At 40.3% G+C, this 18,028-nt stretch overlaps 1 protein-coding gene across 1 annotated transcript in view; it reads right to left on the reverse strand.

Moving 5' to 3' along the window:
* LOC136861115 (meiosis-specific nuclear structural protein 1) overlaps positions 1-18,028 on the reverse strand; it is a 162,240-nt gene that overhangs the window by 129,600 nt on the left and 14,612 nt on the right. The window contains exons 2-3 of the mRNA XM_068228024.1: positions 10,897-11,088; positions 8,885-8,991 (exon numbers count right to left, since the gene is read on the reverse strand). Of these exons, the coding sequence (XP_068084125.1) occupies positions 8,885-8,991; positions 10,897-11,088 (299 nt within the window). The remainder of the gene's footprint in view (positions 1-8,884; positions 8,992-10,896; positions 11,089-18,028) is intronic.

Below are 18,028 nucleotides of genomic sequence, written 5' to 3' on the forward strand. Positions count from 1 at the left end.
TGTGAGTGATAATGTTTATTTAATTTTGCCCAACGCAAAAAATAAAGTATCGATTAGGTGGTTCTTTAATTATTCGTGTTGCTTAAATATTGTAAAGAGTGCAATGGAAACCATTGGCAATGAGTCGCTCATCAATTATAGTGAGAAAAGTGAGTTTGTTGAAACATACAACAACAAAAAAATGAACATGTATACTGTATTGTAGCTCAAAGTAAATATGCTTAAGTTTGGAACACAAGCTATTTCTATACATAGTCCTAGTACAGTAGTAATACTATGTTCAGTGATTTAAAATTTGCAAGTTTAATGATGAAATATGCGCGTATTGACTTTATAATGCATGGAGGATCATTATAAGTTTCTAGATAATATAACAAAAATGACATTCCAGTTGATTTCTGTTACCAGCAAGTCTTAAAATAAGATTTTGCTGTTGAAAGAGCGCATGGATTCTTGTTCTCTTATAGCACGTCAGGCATTGCTGGTTTGAACGCTACAGCTTTGTACTATATACAGCTATGGTTTTACCTATCAAGAAACCAGGTTCAATTTAGGAAAGTGTTCATTTTTTGCACATTTCTGTTTTCTATTCCAACACCCGACAAGTGGAATTAAACAGAGCTGTCTGGCTCCATAACTAAATGGTTAGCATGGTGGCTTTTGTTCCAAGGGGTCCATGAATCAATTCCTGGCTGGATTGGGGATTTTAAGTTTTGTTGGTTAATTCCTATGTTTGGGGGTTGGGTGTTTGTGCTGTCTTAAACACCAGAATTCATATTAGGTAGGGCCTGATACTCAGACATGTAGATTACCTATAGAGTGTCAACTCGAAAAACATGCACCAGGCCTCTCTGGAAGCCATACCATATTATTATTATTATTATTATTACTACATTCTTCTTCTTCTTATTATTATTTTATATATATATATATATATACACACACATTCGTTTAGCCCCTTAAGGGGCACGTGGAACCATTAAATAGCACTGGTATTTTTCATCTTCTTGTTCTTCTTATCTTCCCAAAACTTCCTCATCCTTTCACTATGGGCCTGCCGTCTTTTTTGTGCCCATGAGTTTTTGAGTTTCAAGATTTTCTCAGATGGATTCTTGGGTGCATATTTATGGCTGTTGATCTTTTGTCTGTATGTATTCCTTGTGGTTGCCATTGGATCAACGTAGACTTCTGCGAGGTCTTTTTGTGCATCCACTAGCCAGCGAGCTTTGGATTGTCGGTTTCCATTGATAATAAGAAATATTTTCTTAGCCAGACGTGAGTCATCCATTCGTGCTAAATGTCCATAAAATTTCATACGCCGTTTGCGTGCGACTGAAGTGAATCGCTCAGTTAATGCGTAGAGTTCTTCCGAGCTTTTTCGCATCCATTTACCCTCTTGAAACTTGGGTCCGAATATCTTCTTCAGTATCTGTCGTTCAATTTTCTCAATGTCCTTGATGTTAATGGTAAGTGCTGATGTCTCAGTTGCGTAGAGTGCCTCAGGGAGCACAACAGTGTGATAGTGTTGGAGTTTGGCTTTTGTGGATATTGATTTCTTATTGTAGAAGTTCCAGGTGATTAGGTATGCTTTACGTAGTTTTTCTGCGTGCATTTTGTTGGCTGCTTTTTCATTGCCTGAATCACCAATAATTTCACCCAAGTACTGGAATTGTTTGACTTTCAAAATGTTGCCATATTTGGTCGCTAGTGATGTTAGGTGTGTGCACTTGGAGTCCATGTATTGCGTTTTTTCATAAGAGATGTGGAGACCAGTTTTGATTGCAATCTCGTGAAGCTTCTCGATGGTGTGCCTGGCTTCTTCGGGAGTCCGGGTAATTATTGCTAGATCGTCAGCAAAGGCAAGGCATTTAATGTTAATCCGTTTACTTTTCATTCCCATGTTTATTCCGGGTACTTCTTTCTCCCATGTTTTAATGACCTTATCCAGTACTAGGTTGAACAGAAGTGGGGACAATCCATCACCTTGTCTAACGCCTGTTTTTATTTCAAAGGGTACAGAGATTTCACCCATGAACTTCACCTTAGAGGTTGTTTCTGTTAAGGTTTGTTGGATTAACGTGACTGTTTTGTTATCAACACCATATTCTCGAAGGACATTGAACAGGGTACCACGGTCTATTGAGTCGTATGCTTTTTTAAATCTACGAAAGTGACCACTGTGCGGTTTGACTGGCAGTGTTGGGAGTATCATCTTCAGGTTCCAGATCTGTTCCACGCACGTGAACGGAAGCCCGCCTGGTATTCGCAGATCTTATCTTCTGTCTGTTGTTCCAATCTGGTAAGCAGAGCACGTGAAAGAATTTTGTATGCTATTGGCAGAAGAGAAATACCTCGGTAGTTGTTTGGATCCATCTTGTCACCTTTCTTATGCAGTGGATGGATCAGGGCAGTTTTCCAAGTTACAGGTATGACTTCACTTTTCCATATGTTCGCAAAGATGACCTGTAATTGGTCGATCATTTGATCCCCTCCAATCTTCAGCATCTCGGCGATTACACCATCTTCTCCTGGTGCTTTATTGTTTTTGAGATGTAATATGATGCTCCTTATCTCCTCATGAGTCGGTGGAAGTGAATCTGGGTTTGGAGTGGGTATGTGGAATTGAAGTTTCTCAGTTGGTGGTTCGCAGTTGTGTAACTTTTTGAAGTGTTGTTTCAGGATGTCACAGTTAGCCTTTGTATTTGTCTCAAGAGTTCCATCAGGGCGTCGAAAAGAAAGAGTGGGTGGCTTGTAACTGGTCAGTTCTTCGCGAAAGGTTTTGTAGAAATTTCTCGTGTTATTCCGTTTGAAGTCATTATCGATCTCCTCTAATCTCTTGTTATGGTATGCACGTTTAATTTGTCTGAGTCTTTTGGACGTTTGCTTCTGAGTTTCTGAAAAGATATGCCAATTCTCTGGTGTTTGATGACTATGCCAATTCTTCCAGGCTCGCATACGTGTTTCCAGTGCTCTGTCACAATCTGAAGTCCACCATCTATGTTTCCGTTTATGGGGTGGTTGACCAAGTTTCCTAGATGATTCTTGGATAGTCTCAAGGAGTGCATCCCATGTTTTTGCATTTGCATGCAATGACTGTGCAAACTCATGTGCATGTTCTTGCAGATAACCTGGGTCAATGCGTGGGATTGTAGGTTTTTGGTATTTCCTTCGGTTGGGTCTGAAACAGATTTTGATTTGTGAGAAGTATCTACATAACCTTTGCGTACCCTGATGTTCATAATTTCAGGGGAAAATTTTCTGGTAATTGCTACAGGGTCGATCTGGTATTCACCTAGGTGACTGATTGGCGATTTCCATGTGGTCATTTTTTGTGGAGGTTTCTTAAAGTGTGTGGACATCAGCTGGAGGTTTGCCATTCCACATACGTTGATTAAACGGTGTCCATTTGCGTTAGTCTTCTTGTGTGCTGAGAAACATCCAGTAATATGCCTGTGTACCCTTTCTCTGCTGATTTGCGCATTAAAATCTCCAAGGAGGATTTTTACATGATGCTGAGGGATCTTGGTAAGTGCCCGTTCAAGTTGTGACCAAAATTTTTCAACCTTGTTTTTATCAGGTTCACTGTTGACCGGAGCGTGTGCATTAATTAGTGTATAGGCTTTATTGGCGCATTTAACTGTGAGCAAGGAGAGACATTCTGAAGGTGACGTGAAATTTATCACAGAGTTCTGGATACTACAGATATAGGTTGCTATTTGGCACTTTTGTTGCTGGCTTCCCCTTGTAGAAGCGGTAACCACAGGAGTCAAAATGATCCGAGTCGCAAAATCGTGTTTCTTGTATTGCAAGTATCAGGATCCTAAATCTGTCACAAGTATCCGTGACTGTCTTGAGTTTCCCTATTTTGGTCAGCGTTTGTGCATTTAGTGTACCAATGAATTTGGTTTCCTTAGGTTTGAGGAGTTTTGGGAAGCTCCGACTCTTCCCAGCATGATGTCTTGGTAGTGACAAGATCAGTCAGTCTGTTGTGCATGCAATGATCGAAGTTTTCATTGGTAATCACCCGTATATTGACATGGAAAGTGAGTATAAGTAATATTTGATATACGTGCTTTCAATATTTAATAGAATAAACTATGGTAGTGGGTGTTAAGTTCAAGACATTGATATTGTGTGTTAGTGAAATTGTGTTTTTAGGTTACCTAGTTTCGTCATAGAAAATAACAGAGAATAGATATTTCTCTGCGACCTGAGTCACGGCCAGCTGGACTCCCTATAGGCACGATGTCGGGAGCTGGAATCCAGTGTGACTCTGTAGATTTGAATCCAGCATCTATGGAACATGGCCACAATATCACGGACGTGGAGCGCACGCATGATACATGCAATAGTAGTATTGAGCAGAATGTGAAAACTAATTTGAGGCTTGATATCACTCAACAATTATGGAGGATATGTTAAAAGAGGAAGAACAACTGGAAATCGCCAGGGGCCTGTTGAAAAGTATTCTTGCAATTCAGCAGAAAAATATGAAGATGGAAATTCAGCAAGGTTTAAAGAAATCGGAGGAAGCCCTAGGTGTGGGATCTATGCACAGAAAAGCTTGGAAAGCAACCAGAGCATTACTGCAAACGGATTTGCCCGTACAAGAGAAAGTAGAACAGAGCACCATAAACAGAAACGTAGAACAAGATAACTGGGAAATAGCGTTATCCAAGAAGAAGAAGAGGGAACAGAGGCAGAAGAAGGCAGATGAAGATGAAGGTACTCAACCTGAACCAGTACCGGTATCTAAAACTGTTAAAAAGAACGAGCAACGGAAACGTCCAACTATAAGAAGCCGCCCAGAAGCCGTACTTATTAAACCGATGAATGGCAAGACTTTTGCAGATGTTGTGAAGGATATCCGCAGCAAGGTGAACCCGGAAGACAGTGGCACTGGTATTAGATCGATCAGGAAAACTATATCTGGAGCAGTTCTTCTTGAATATAATAAGGCCACGGAAAAGGAGAATAGAGAAAATTTTAATAAATCACTTAAATGTGCTCTTGGACATGATGGCGAAGTAAAGGTTTTGACGCCTAGAACTACATTGGAAATTCGGGATATGGACAGTGCCACCACTATTTCCGACATAGAGGAGGCTGTAAGACGAGAATTAGAAAATCTTAATCAAGAATTGAAGGTCTCAATTACAAATCCGAACAGCAGGGGACAAAAACTCACCATTGTGGAGATAGAAGATAGCGAGGCACGAAAGCTGTTAGACATAGGCAAAATTAAAGTAGGCTGGCTATACTGCAGAGTAAAACGGTGGGCCGTAGTTCCTCGGTGCTTTAGATGTCTGTCATATGGGCATCAAGCACGAAACTGTAAAGGATTGGACAGAAGTAAACTCTGCTTTAAGTGCGGGGAAGCTGGTCACAAGGCAGTAGGATGCGAAACGAATCCACGATGTATAATTTGCACAGATATGGGCGTTGAAGAGTCAAAACGACATCATGCTCTTGGCTCAGGCAAGTGTGTTGTGTTTCGTGAAGCACTAGAAAAGGCCAAAAAGCAGTGGTGAATGGTACAGATCCTTCAAGCCAATATACACAGCAGTCTAACTGCCAATGATCTATTGACGCAGATGACCTATGAGATAGGTGCAGACATCTTGATTCTTAGTGAACAATATCAAGACAGAGATCAACCAGGCTGGTTTTCAGACAATCTAGGGATAGCTGCGATATGGGTACCAGACCTTGGAAAATATTCAGTTATAAATCAAGGATACTGAGATGGGTTTGTCTGGGTCCAAGTTGAGAAGGTAATTTTTGTCAGCTGTTATTTTACCCTGAATGAGGCTATTTCTGACTTCCAGACAAAACTAAATGGACTTGAAGATACTCTGCAAGGGATGAACACTAACTTAGTTATTGCTGGTGATTTTAATGCTCAAGCAGTTAATGGAACATGTCTCAGATTCTAGAGGGCGGCGTACAATGGAGATGGTCGCCAGATTGGGATTAATGGTTATCAACGTTGGTAATGTGACAACCTTTCGGCAACCAGGATGTCAGGGAACTATACCAGATGTAACCTTTGCTTCTGAAGACATTGCGTCTAGGATAACTGACTGGTGAGTAATTGAAGAATATACTGGAAGCGATCATCAGTATATCACTTTTCGTGTACTTCAAGAGACTATGGATAGAGAAAAATTTCATGAAGTAATACAGAATGGAATGGACTGTATGACGGATACATGTCACGGAGGCAAAGGAAGCATAATTGCTAATAAATGCGTGGAACACACCATGAGACTCCTTCAGCAAGCATGTGATGCATCAATGACCAGAATCAAACAACGGAGAGACAAACATCCAGCATATTGGTGGAATGAAGAAATTGCTGAGCTGAGGAAACAATGCCTGCGACTCAGACGAAGGACACAAAGAGCACGACATAACGATGATGCTCTCTCAGTAGAGTATAAGACTATGAAGTGTATGGAGTGATACAATTAAAAAGAGTAAAGCCGACAAGTGGTGGGAAATGTCTAAGGAAGCGGATGAAAATCCATGGGGATTAGGGTATAAAATTGTTATGAAGAAATTCGGGATGCTACCAAACCCTATCATGGATCCACGCACCATGGAAGAAATAGCACACATGCTATTCCCTGATCATGCCGTGAGGATTGATGACGAGGCCGAGAAAGAACTAAATAATGTACCACCTTTTACAACTGAAGAATTGATAACAGCAATTAATTCCCTTAGAAATAAGAAAGCCCCTGGACCAGATGGTATTCCAGCAGAAGTACTAAAGGTGGCAGTCGAATTATGTCCTCAACTGCTGTTGAGAATGTATAATCATTGTTTGAAAGCGGGAATTTTTAGCTCTCGCTGGAAGACAGGTAGAATGGTTCTGATCAGTAAAGGGAAAACTGGGGGTTACAGACCTCTATGTATGCTGGACACTGCCGGGAAAGGTTTAGAGAAGCTACTACAACCGAGAATACTAGCAGCAGTTCGATTAACTGGCAACCTATCTGACCAACAACATGGATTTCGCAGAGGTCACTCAACGCTAAATGCTGTGAAGGAAGTGGTGAAGACAGCAGAACGAGCTCAAATGAGTAATCATTACTCTAGAAAGCTGACGCTTCTTGTGACTCTAGATGTTAAAAATGCTTTCAACTCGGCAAGATGGAGTGATATTTTGGAAGCTCTACAAGAAACTTTCAAGCTACCAGAATATCTCATGTATATACTGCGAGACTATTTGAAAGACCGTACATTGTTATACGATACGGAAGATAGTCAGAGAAGAAAACGACTCATGGCTGGTGCAGCGCAAGGCTCAATTCTCGGACCACACCTTTGGAATATCATGTATGATGGTTTGTTACGGCTGGAGATGCCAGAAGATGTAAAACTTGTGGGTTATGCTGATGATGTGGCTGCTGTGGTAGTAACCTGTAACCTACAGCTGGCTCAATTTAAATTGAATCAGGTGATGCGACGTGTCAAAGAATGGATGATAAATCACAAGTTAGAACTCGCAGATCATAAAACGGAAATTGTCCTCCAGACGAGGAAAAGGATTAATACTGTTGTACCGATGCAGATCGGGCAGATAGCCATCGAAACAACTAGGAGCACAAAATATCTTGGTGTAACGCTTGATACTAAGCTTACATATTGGGACCACATCCAACGGGTAACAGATAAGGCAGCGAAAACCATGACTGAACTGAGTAGACTCATGGGAAATATCAAGGGGCCGAAATCTAGAAAAAGGCGGCTTCTCATGTCGACTGTTCAATCGACACTGCTATACGGTTCGGAAATTTGGGCTGAATCGTTAAAAATTGCGAAATATCGGACAAGAATTGCGGCTGTACAATGGAGAGCAGCTTTATGAATTGCTTGCGCATATTGTACAGTATCAGAACCTGCGATTCTAGTAGTAGCAGCAGTAGCTCCTATTGACTTGTTGGCCTTCGAAAGACAAGAAATTTGGCTCACACAAGAAGAGCAAGGAAGGAAAAAAGGGCAAAGGGTTTGGCTCTTAGTCACAGAATGCAACGATGGCAAACAAGATGGGAAGATGATTCTAGAGGGAAATGGAAGAAAAGACTGATACCTTCTCTGGGCGTATGGGTTAGCCGAAATCATGGTGAAGTGAACTAATATCTCACACAGTTCTTGACAGGTCATGGATACTTCCGAAAATTTCTTCATAGGCTAGGGCTAGCAACTAGTCTGGTGTGCATATACTGAGGTGATATCGATGACGTATTACATACTTTCTTTGTGTGTGTTCATTGACTGCCACAAAGAAGATGCTTAGAAGTTATGCAGGGAGAAGTGACGCCAGAAGGGATCGTGTCAGTAATGCTATGAAGTCAAGAATCTTGGGACCAGGTGGCAGTCTACGTAGAAAATATTCTGCGTCAGAAGAAGAAGGACCTGGATGATTACGACAGATAGTAAAGCAGAAGAAGAAGCACAAGATGCATCAAGCACGACATCCGTCCTGAAGTAATGCGAGAGCGGTTTCCGGGGCGGAGATAAACGTCGTGGGAAAAGGGAGTGTGGTTTTTAGTGGGTAAGAATCTCCACACACTTGTTGAGTGTGGACCCTCACAAGCATCTTATGAAAGATTTTCCACACTCCTTCGCAAAAAAATTTATTATTATTATTATTATTATTATTACTACAGCTAAACAATACATTATTTTGGCATTCAAACAAGGGAGAATGTATCAATAATCACAAACAGAAGAAAAGTAAGTAAAAGAAATCTAAAAATAAATCTAAGAAAATGTGCACAATAGAAGTGTATGTAAGGAAACTATTTCAAAATATTAAATTTCAAACTATCTTCAAATTACATGAAGTTTGAAAATGTTCATGGCTTCATATTACCGTAACTTGACCTCTTTAATTTCTTCTCGTCTGATCTTTTCCATTTCAAAGGCCAGCTTCTTTTCCTGTTCATACTGAACTTGCTGCAGTGTCTGAGATTCACGAGCCTATAAAGCAAAAAATCAGTTGAAACAATAAATGTCAATGGAGAAAGACAAATGATTTGGACATTTTAAATGAATGAAAAATACTGCCAAAACACAAGACTACAGAATTATAAATGAAGGGAAAGATAAACTAAGCCAAGGAAGATCCAGACTGCCATGGATGGACTGAGCTGAAAACAGTGTAAGTCATCAAATGAATCTGGACAAAAGGAGAGGATGGAGGGACAAAGAAATAATGATTATTATTATTATTATTATTATTATTATTGTTGTTGTTTAAAGGGACCTAACATTTATGTCATTGGCCATAATAATTATAATGGTGGTGGTTGTGGTGGTGGTGGTAGTAACCAAAGCCGACTATGTGAGTAGAAAAAAAATGTTAGCTACTATTAACCTTTTAAGTGCTGAGTTTCCAGCTGACTGTTTGGTACCTCAGTGCTCAGTTTTTTCTTCCGTATGTAATTTTTTTTGTAGAAGCCTCAATTTTTAACTTATCAGTGAAGTGATTAACTTAAAAGTTCATAAGTGTTGGTTCTTTATAAATCTAAATGTAAATTCTACACTTATGTTTAATATTACTTTGAGAGAAAACAAAATTACACTTTTTGTGCCCACGTATACATCATCTTTATACAAAGTAAAGAGCCAATAATAAAATGATTTCCTGAAATGTGTAGGCATTTAATATATGTAACTCCTTACAAGTACATAAGTTGATATTTTAAAATACTTTTTAAACATGGAATGTGGTGACAGCTAAATGTTTTCCATCAGTTGTTTGTTATACCAATTTGTTTCATCAACAACCAGCTGCACCAACTCCACTGGCAGAATAGTTTTAAAAAAAACAATGATTTTGGGGTTGTCATCAAACACTACTTGGCTCCCAGAGTCTGTCACAGTTACTTGAAAGTCTGGTGGAGAAAAGTCATCCGTCCACCATAAAAATAGTTATGAAATAGCTTTTGAACTCACCGTGTTTTTCTTCCTTCATTTAGAAGGAGGGTCTGTTTCTTTCTCACAATATTTTCAGCACTCTCTGTATCATCATCATCATCTTTATCATCTATTTCTACCGTGGTTAATAACTGAAAGATTCTTTGATCCAAAATAACGTAGCTGCAAGAGCAACTAACGTTTTGTTCTGCCGTGCTTGTTTACATTACAGATGAGCTCCACAGACGTTTACCAATAAGTTACTTCCCAAAGCTATTAAACGTGATCAGTTAGTTCTACATAATACCCAACAGATGGCAGAACATTCCAGAGATCGAATCGGCACTTAAGAGTGAACAAGGAAACTCAAAAAATATTAAAGTTCTCTTGCACCGTCTATATACAGGCGTAGCATTGGTGGGCCGGCCACGTCATAGCACTCATCGGGTTAATGATACAACTTAATTTCAAAATATAGCAATATGAATGATAAAGGCTCTATAGCATGGACATAATATGATAAAGTTATTAATCTTACTTTGTAGAAATTTGATGTCATTAAATTTTTCTTTTTTTGCGATTTGCTTTACGTCGCACTGACACAGATATGTCTTATGCCGAAGATGGAATTGGAAAGGCCTAGGAAGTGGAAGGAAGCGGCCGTGGCCTTAATTAAGGTACAACCCCAGCATTTGCCTGGTGTGAAAATGGGAAACCACGGAAAACCATCTTCAGAGCTGCTGACAGTGGGGCTCGAACCCACAATCTCCCGATTACTGGATACTGGCCGCACTTAAGCGACTGCAACTATCGAGCTCGGTGATGTCATTAAATGAGCAATGAAAATTTAAGAAAGGATAGAACTCTTTAGAAACATTTAATATAATATCTGAAATTAGGCCAAGAAAGAAAGCCATACGAATCCAAGAAAAGGTATAATTTAGGTAAAATGGTGAGTAGCCTCACTTTAGAATAAGCATTCACAGTTTCTTCCTCCCGTCGCTGCTCATTTAAGTGACGTGAAAGAGTATTACGAAGAGCTCTCTGGTCAAGTTTTGTCCTCTCCATTTCGCATTCTTCCATCAAACGCTGGCGACGAAGACTTGCTACCTCATTATCAAGTTTAATGTTCTTCTTAACTTCGTTTCTATGTTGAGCCTGCAAGAAAATATAAACATACTGTATTTATTTTTACCAGTGAAATGAAGACCATTACAAAATTACGACATACCTTTTGAAACAGCCATCTCAATCAACTGAATTATAATAATTATAATCTCAGTACCATGAAACAATATCTTTTATACTAATTCTAATTTGCTGAGAGATCAACAGTTCACTAACAGGGAGAGAAATAGAAAGGCACTATCTCCTAAATGGAATGGAATATCTGTATCCACAAATGCTCTACAAGCAATTATACACAATCACCAAATGAGAAATATGACAACATGCTAGTGTGAGGCACTTGTTTCTTTTTTTATTTATTTCTTTATTTCGTTAACGTATGATGCGATAAAGTTAAATACAAGTTATGTACATAATAGAAGCAAGACACAGTGAAATCACACAAGTCATATTAGTCACTGATCCAAATCAAAGTTAATTTTTATTATTAATTTCATGTGGCTATTTCTAGCCGAGTGCAGCCCTTGTAAGGCAGACCCTCCGATGAGGGTGGTTGGCATCTGCCCTGTGTAGGTAACTGCTTGTTATTGTGGTGGAGGGTTGTGTTGTGTGTGGTGTGTGAGTTGCAGGGATGTTGGGGATGGCATAAACACCCAGTCCCCAGACAAGGGAATTAACCATTTAAGGTTAAAATCTCCGACCCGGCCGGGAATTGAACCCGGGATCCTCTGGTCCAAAGGCCAGCATGCTAAGCATTTAGCTATGGAGCCGGACCAAATCAAGGTTAGAAATCCACTGGACGGCTTCATTAGATGCGAGATATGATTTGTCAAAGTGCCTTGGAAAGATCAAAGTGGGCACTCAAAGTCAGTATGCTGAACTGTCTGTAACTGCTTGCCACAATCAAAGTTTGGCGAGGTCACCACTCCCATCTGGTGAGAGTAGCACCACATCTCCCACGATCAGTCCTGATTCAATTAACGATTCTCTATTCGCATCTCGGTAGGTAGAAGCCAGCTGGTTGAACTCGTGGGTTTTGAACAATTTCGTGGTGTAATGCGGAAGTATCTGCAGACATTCCCAGGCATCTGAGACATTGAAAGAGTTCCAAAGAAGGTTGTCTGTTGTACGCCACAATTGGTTGCTTACTTGTAACTCTTAAAGTATCTGCATGGATTGGTAAATGGGGATTGCTTGCAATTTTCCTCCATGTCTTCAGTAAGTGAGGGAGGTGGTATGCTGATTAAGATGGTAACCCGTGTATATTGGAACAACCACTAACTGGGTGCACTGTATGATTTAGTTTGGTATCTATTATTTAGGTATGAGCTCTGTTTATCCAGGTTGAAGAGGAGTATTCTACAATGGAACAACAAAGAGACAGAGCAGTGGATCGAAGGACGGAAGCATTAGCTTGTCAAGCGGCTGCCTTCTAGTTTATAGAGAATGTTATTCTGAGTTCTATCCCAGGCAGCAACATTTGAAATGCAGGTCTTATATGTCAGTGGACCTGTCTTACGGTTACTCCTATGTAACTGAGTGTGGTGCAGTGATACAGGGCCTGTACTCTCAATGTCATGGTTGGCTTAAATCTGTAAATCTACTGTGAAAGGGTAATATAGATACAACTGGTTTTTGAGGGTCGAGTTGGAGGAAGAATTGTTGGAAATAACCATCCATCTTCTTCAGATCTGTTTCTTTTTTAAAAATGCAATTTGCTTTACGTTGCACCAACACAGATAGGTCTTATGGCAACAATGGGAGAGGGAAGGTCTAGGAGTGGGAAGGAAGCAGCCGTGGCCTTAATTAAGTAAAAGCATTTGCCTGGTGCAAAAATGCGAAACTATGGAAAACCATCTTCAGGTCTGTCGACAGTGGGGTTTCGAACCCACTATCTCCCGGATGCAAGCTCACAGCTGCACACCCCTAACTGCACGGCCAACTCGCCCGGTTTCTTCACATCTGATATAAGTGCTGCTTCTATTTCAGAGAAAGTTTGATCCTTGCATACGAAGACAATGTCACTGCCATAAATGCATTTTCTGGACTTGGTTTCTGGTAAGACATGTGTACAATTGATGATGATGCTTGTTGTTTTAAGGGGCCTAACATCGAAGGTCATCGGCCCCATGTGTACAATTGGAGAGGGTGCAAGCGAACACAGGCCCTTGCAGAAGCCCACGTTCAGCTTATGTAATTTGGTCTTTGAATCCTCTGTGAAGAAATATCTATAGCTCAGCATGCTGCTGATAAGATTAGTGAGCTTCAAACAAGGAATGACACATGAATTTTTGAAGAATACTGAATCCAATAGCAGGAGTTGGCCATTACATAAATGCTTATGCATACCTGAAGAAATTTGATTTAACAATTGATATTTTAAACCGTTATTTCAGGCAGCAATTATTGTGAAAATGGAATTTAAAAATAGTTGGATTTTAAAACTGCCGCTATTTATCATAACACCCTCAGGATGCCCCCAAAGAGACTTCTTCTGCTATAGCATGATATTACATTGAGAACAATATTTGCAATGGGCAGTGGGTGAGGTGTGACGAAGCGCTTAGGAGGGAGGGAATGCTTGTGTTTATGGTGTGGTCAAGATGGTCTTGAACTAAGCGAATGCATCAGCACAGTATTCTGTTGCTGTCAATCACCCCTTCACTGAACATTAGCCTGAAATAGTGCAAATTTAAATCCTCTAGGTTGCAGTACACATTTGGATGGGGCAGATAGTGAGTGACCCTGACAGACCTTGTTGTTACGTAGTGAACCCATTTTGATGCAGTTAAATGAGGACATATCTTGCCAGAGACAGGAAGGTGCTGCTGCTACTGAATTCTTTTTTGTACAGACCCGTTCTAAACGTGTTTATTTTGCAAACCTTATTCCAGTCGTCAACCAGCTGACAAGATAGGCGTATTGATGTAGAAGATAGACTTTAAAGAAATTAATCAGGGTTATAAATTGCTATTCATTGAATTAATATTTTTCATTTAATAGGGGCGTAATGGGAGTGTGATGCGTCGTTGTAATCCATCTTGCAACAATAACATAAGGACTCGGCAGATACCAGATACTCTGAGGACACATTGACACCAGGATTATATAAATATTTCAGTGTCAAAGTAATTATTTACTATTTACTTTCATTACCATTGTCACAGTAATTGTTCAGTTTGTGATGTGGATCATAATCAGTCCAGTGTATACCTTTGCCTGTACCAAACAACAATAGCAAAAAATCAGTGATATAGTGCGTCCTGGCTGTCTTGAAATAATCAAGAATAAATTGTTGTGTGTGAAAATAAATCCAGTGCTGTCACTGAGTGAAGATTGTGTAAATTATAACAGAAATATTTTTGGAATAACAACGGTTTTTAACATAATTGTCTACAATGGTAAAAGCTATTTTTCTCCTGTGCATATTTCAGTGTGCCTATATAACCAGTGAACATCAGGACTCAGTCTCCAGTCTAATCTACTGTTGCCTGGCAGGCACGCTAAATAAAGAACTTATAAATCTCTTTGTGGTATTATACACGAATTAATATATTTCTAATGTCAAGTCATAAATAAACAGGAACAGGGACCTCCCTCTTCTGATGGTGACCTGTTATTGTTTATAAGATACAGGATAGGCGTATTGATGTAGAAGATAGACTTTAAAGAAATTAATCAGGGTTATAAATTGCTATTCATGGAATTAATATTTTTCATTTAATAGGGACGTAATGGGAGTGTGATGCGTCGTTGTAATCCATCTTGCAACAATAACATAAGGACTCGGCAAGTTTGAGTCCTCTAGCCTCTCACACTCCAACTCCAAGCACGTAACCTACAAGAGGTGTCCCCGTTAAGCCGAGCAACCCAGCGGAAGGTTCGGATAACCATTCCCAGCGGGAAGCTGGGTCGGCGAGCCGATCAGTGCGGGAGGATCACCAATCCGTCAATGAAGCAGGCGTGGTGATTATGCTTCACATCCTTTAAGTCAAAAGACAATGAGTGACATTAAGGTGAAATTCCTACATTCCGGAGGTAAAATAGCCCCACAATCGGATCTCCGGGTGGGTGCTACTTTGATGTCCCGTGAAAGAGAAACAACCACAGGAAAAATCCAAACCTACCAGCTCTGCACGTACAACTGTCGTTCTCTATTAAGCAATGACAGATTAGAAGAGCTCGAAGATGAACTTGGAAAGATCAACTGGAGCGTAATCGGTCTATCTGAAGTACGCCGTAAAGGAGAAGGGTGTTACCTTTTGAATTCTGGTAATTTATTCTATTACTGTGGTGAACCAGAAGGAGGGCTTAATGGAGTAGGATTCCTAATCAACCGACATCTCGTAAACAAGGTCTCTGTATTAGAAGGTACTTCAAGTAGAATTGCGCGATTAGTTCTAAAACTCTCTAAGAGATACGAAATGCACATTGTGCAAGCGTATGCGCCCACATCAAGCCACTCAGACGAGGAGTTAGAATTCTTTTATGAGAGTCTACATGAAACCTGTGAGAAGGGGAGTGACTGTCACTTTCAAATAGTAATGGGTGACTTCAATGCGAAGGTTGGAACCTGTAAGACTGGTGAAACTGTTATTGGAAACTATGGGATAGACGAGAGAAATGAGAGAGGGGAGAGATTGGTCCAGTTTGCCAAGTACACCAACATGCGTATAATGAACACATTCTTTAAGAAACACCCAGGGCGTAAATGGACATGGAGAAGTCCCAATTTTGAATTCACCAATGAGATCGATTTTGTTCTCTGTAACATCCCTCAAATTATTAAAGATGTATCAGTCCTCAACAGATTCAATACTGGTAGTGACCACCGACTAGTAAGGGCTAGAGCCGAGTTAAACATTAGGGAACATCGACTTAAACTAGTGCGGGAGAAAAAGAAACAAATAAATCTTAAACATCTAGAAGAAAATAAAGAGAAATTCCATCAAGCCCTTCAACAAAGCCTACATGACACAACTGGTGAAAATCTGGCAAAAATGCTAATGGATACGGCTGAAGTAATTGGAGGGTTGAAAAAGAATAACACTCGTGATAAAAAACTCAGTGACGATACCAGAAACCTGCTAAAGAGGAGGAGAGAAATGAAAATTCAGTCTGACTGTGACAAAATACAGTACTCTGAGCTGTGCAAAACCATAAGAAAGAGAATTAAAGCCGACTTAAAGAAATTCAACGAAGATACTCTGAGAACTTGCTTATCTGAAAAAACAAGTTTGAAGTCTGCTAAAAGGAAGCTATAGAACGGGAAGAAGCAATTAATTGCATTAGATGGGGACAACGGACGAATTACTGATAGGGAAGAACTTCTTGAGTTCATCAGGAACTTTTATAGCAAGTTGTACGAGAAGGCTGATGATAACCTGTCCTTGCCTGACTTATCCAACATTTCCCAAGTCCCGGAAGTTCTCCCATCTGAGATCAGACATGCTATAAACAGTATGAAAAAAGAATCAGTCGCAGGTAGCGATAACCTTTCAGTTAGCGTTCTCAAACTTGCTGGTGATGAAACTTTAAGCCACTTGGCAAAAATATTCACGTCTTGCCTACATAATGCATTCATCCCTCCATCTTGGAACAGAGCAATGATAATTCTCCTGCACAAAAAAGGGAATATACATGACATCAGAAACTATCGTCCTATTAGCTTGCTTTCTGTCCTTTACAAGGTTTTCACCAAGGTACTGACAAATAGAATCAGTTCAACGCTTGATTTTGCACAACCAATTGAACAAGCAGGTTTCCGCCGAGGTTTTGGAACAATCGACCATATACTCACCCTTCGTGAAGTTATCAGCAGAAGTAATGAATATCAAATGCCACTCTGTCTAGCCTTTGTGGACTTTGAAAAGGCTTTTGACTCGGTGAGCCACGCTGCTGTTATGCAAGCCTTAGCTGAACACGGCGTCGATGCTGCCTACATAAGAGTTCTCCAGCATATCTACGAAACCTCTTCAGCCTTCGTGAACATCAATGTGCCAACCACGGATTTTCCCATTCAAAGAGGTGTTAAGCAAGGCGACCCCATATCTGCCAAGCTGTTCTCAGCCGTATTAGAAATGGCCATGTCAAAAATCAACTGGCAAAGCACAGGAATCAAAATCAATGGGAAAAGGCTGAACAATTTAAGGTTTGCAGACGACATTGCCTGTCAAAAAGTGGGACTATCCATGAACCTTTCTAAAACCAAAGTAATGCTTAACAAATGGGCCCCAGCAGGAAAGCTGCATGTGGGAAACACCACATTACAACAGGTCAATGAATTTGTCTATCTTGGGCAACTTGTAAACATGAAAGGGGACTTAAGACCGGAAATCTTCCGACGTATCAAACTAGGATGGCAAGCCTACGGAAGAAATTCTTCAGTCTTCAAATCCAACATGCCACCCCACCTAAAGAAGATAGTCTTTGACCAGAGTGTTCTCCCCGTACTGACTTACGGTTGTGAAACCTGGACATTGAGCGAGTTTGTTAAGCAAAAACTCAGAACAACCCAAAGAGCTATGGAACGGTTCATGCTAGGCTTGACGAAGAAAGACAGGAAGAGAGCAGATTACATCAGGTCAGTCACAAAGGTCAGTGACATTTTAGAAAGGGTATTTACCCTAAAATGGCAGCGGGCAGGCCATGTTGCTCGGAGAACTGATGGTAGGTGGACAAAGCTTGTGCTTGAGTGGTGTCCGAAAGATCATCTCAGACCAAGGGGAAGACCACCGGACAGATGGGATAAAGACATCCGGAAGATTACTGGGATCAATTGGCAGAACATCGCTCAAGACCGTCCCAGATGGAGAGACCTCGTGAAAACCTACCTTGCTTCGGACTTAAAGAGGCCACATCGTAAAAACGATTGAATATGGCTGATAGTGATAGTGAATGTCTTCATATTTTTATTTATTTGTAATTCTTACGATGATAGGCTGCCTAAATCTGATAAAGAATACCATGA

This window comes from Anabrus simplex, chromosome 1 (assembly GCF_040414725.1).
Source record: "Anabrus simplex isolate iqAnaSimp1 chromosome 1, ASM4041472v1, whole genome shotgun sequence".
NCBI classification, from domain to species: Eukaryota; Metazoa; Arthropoda; class Insecta; order Orthoptera; family Tettigoniidae; genus Anabrus; species Anabrus simplex.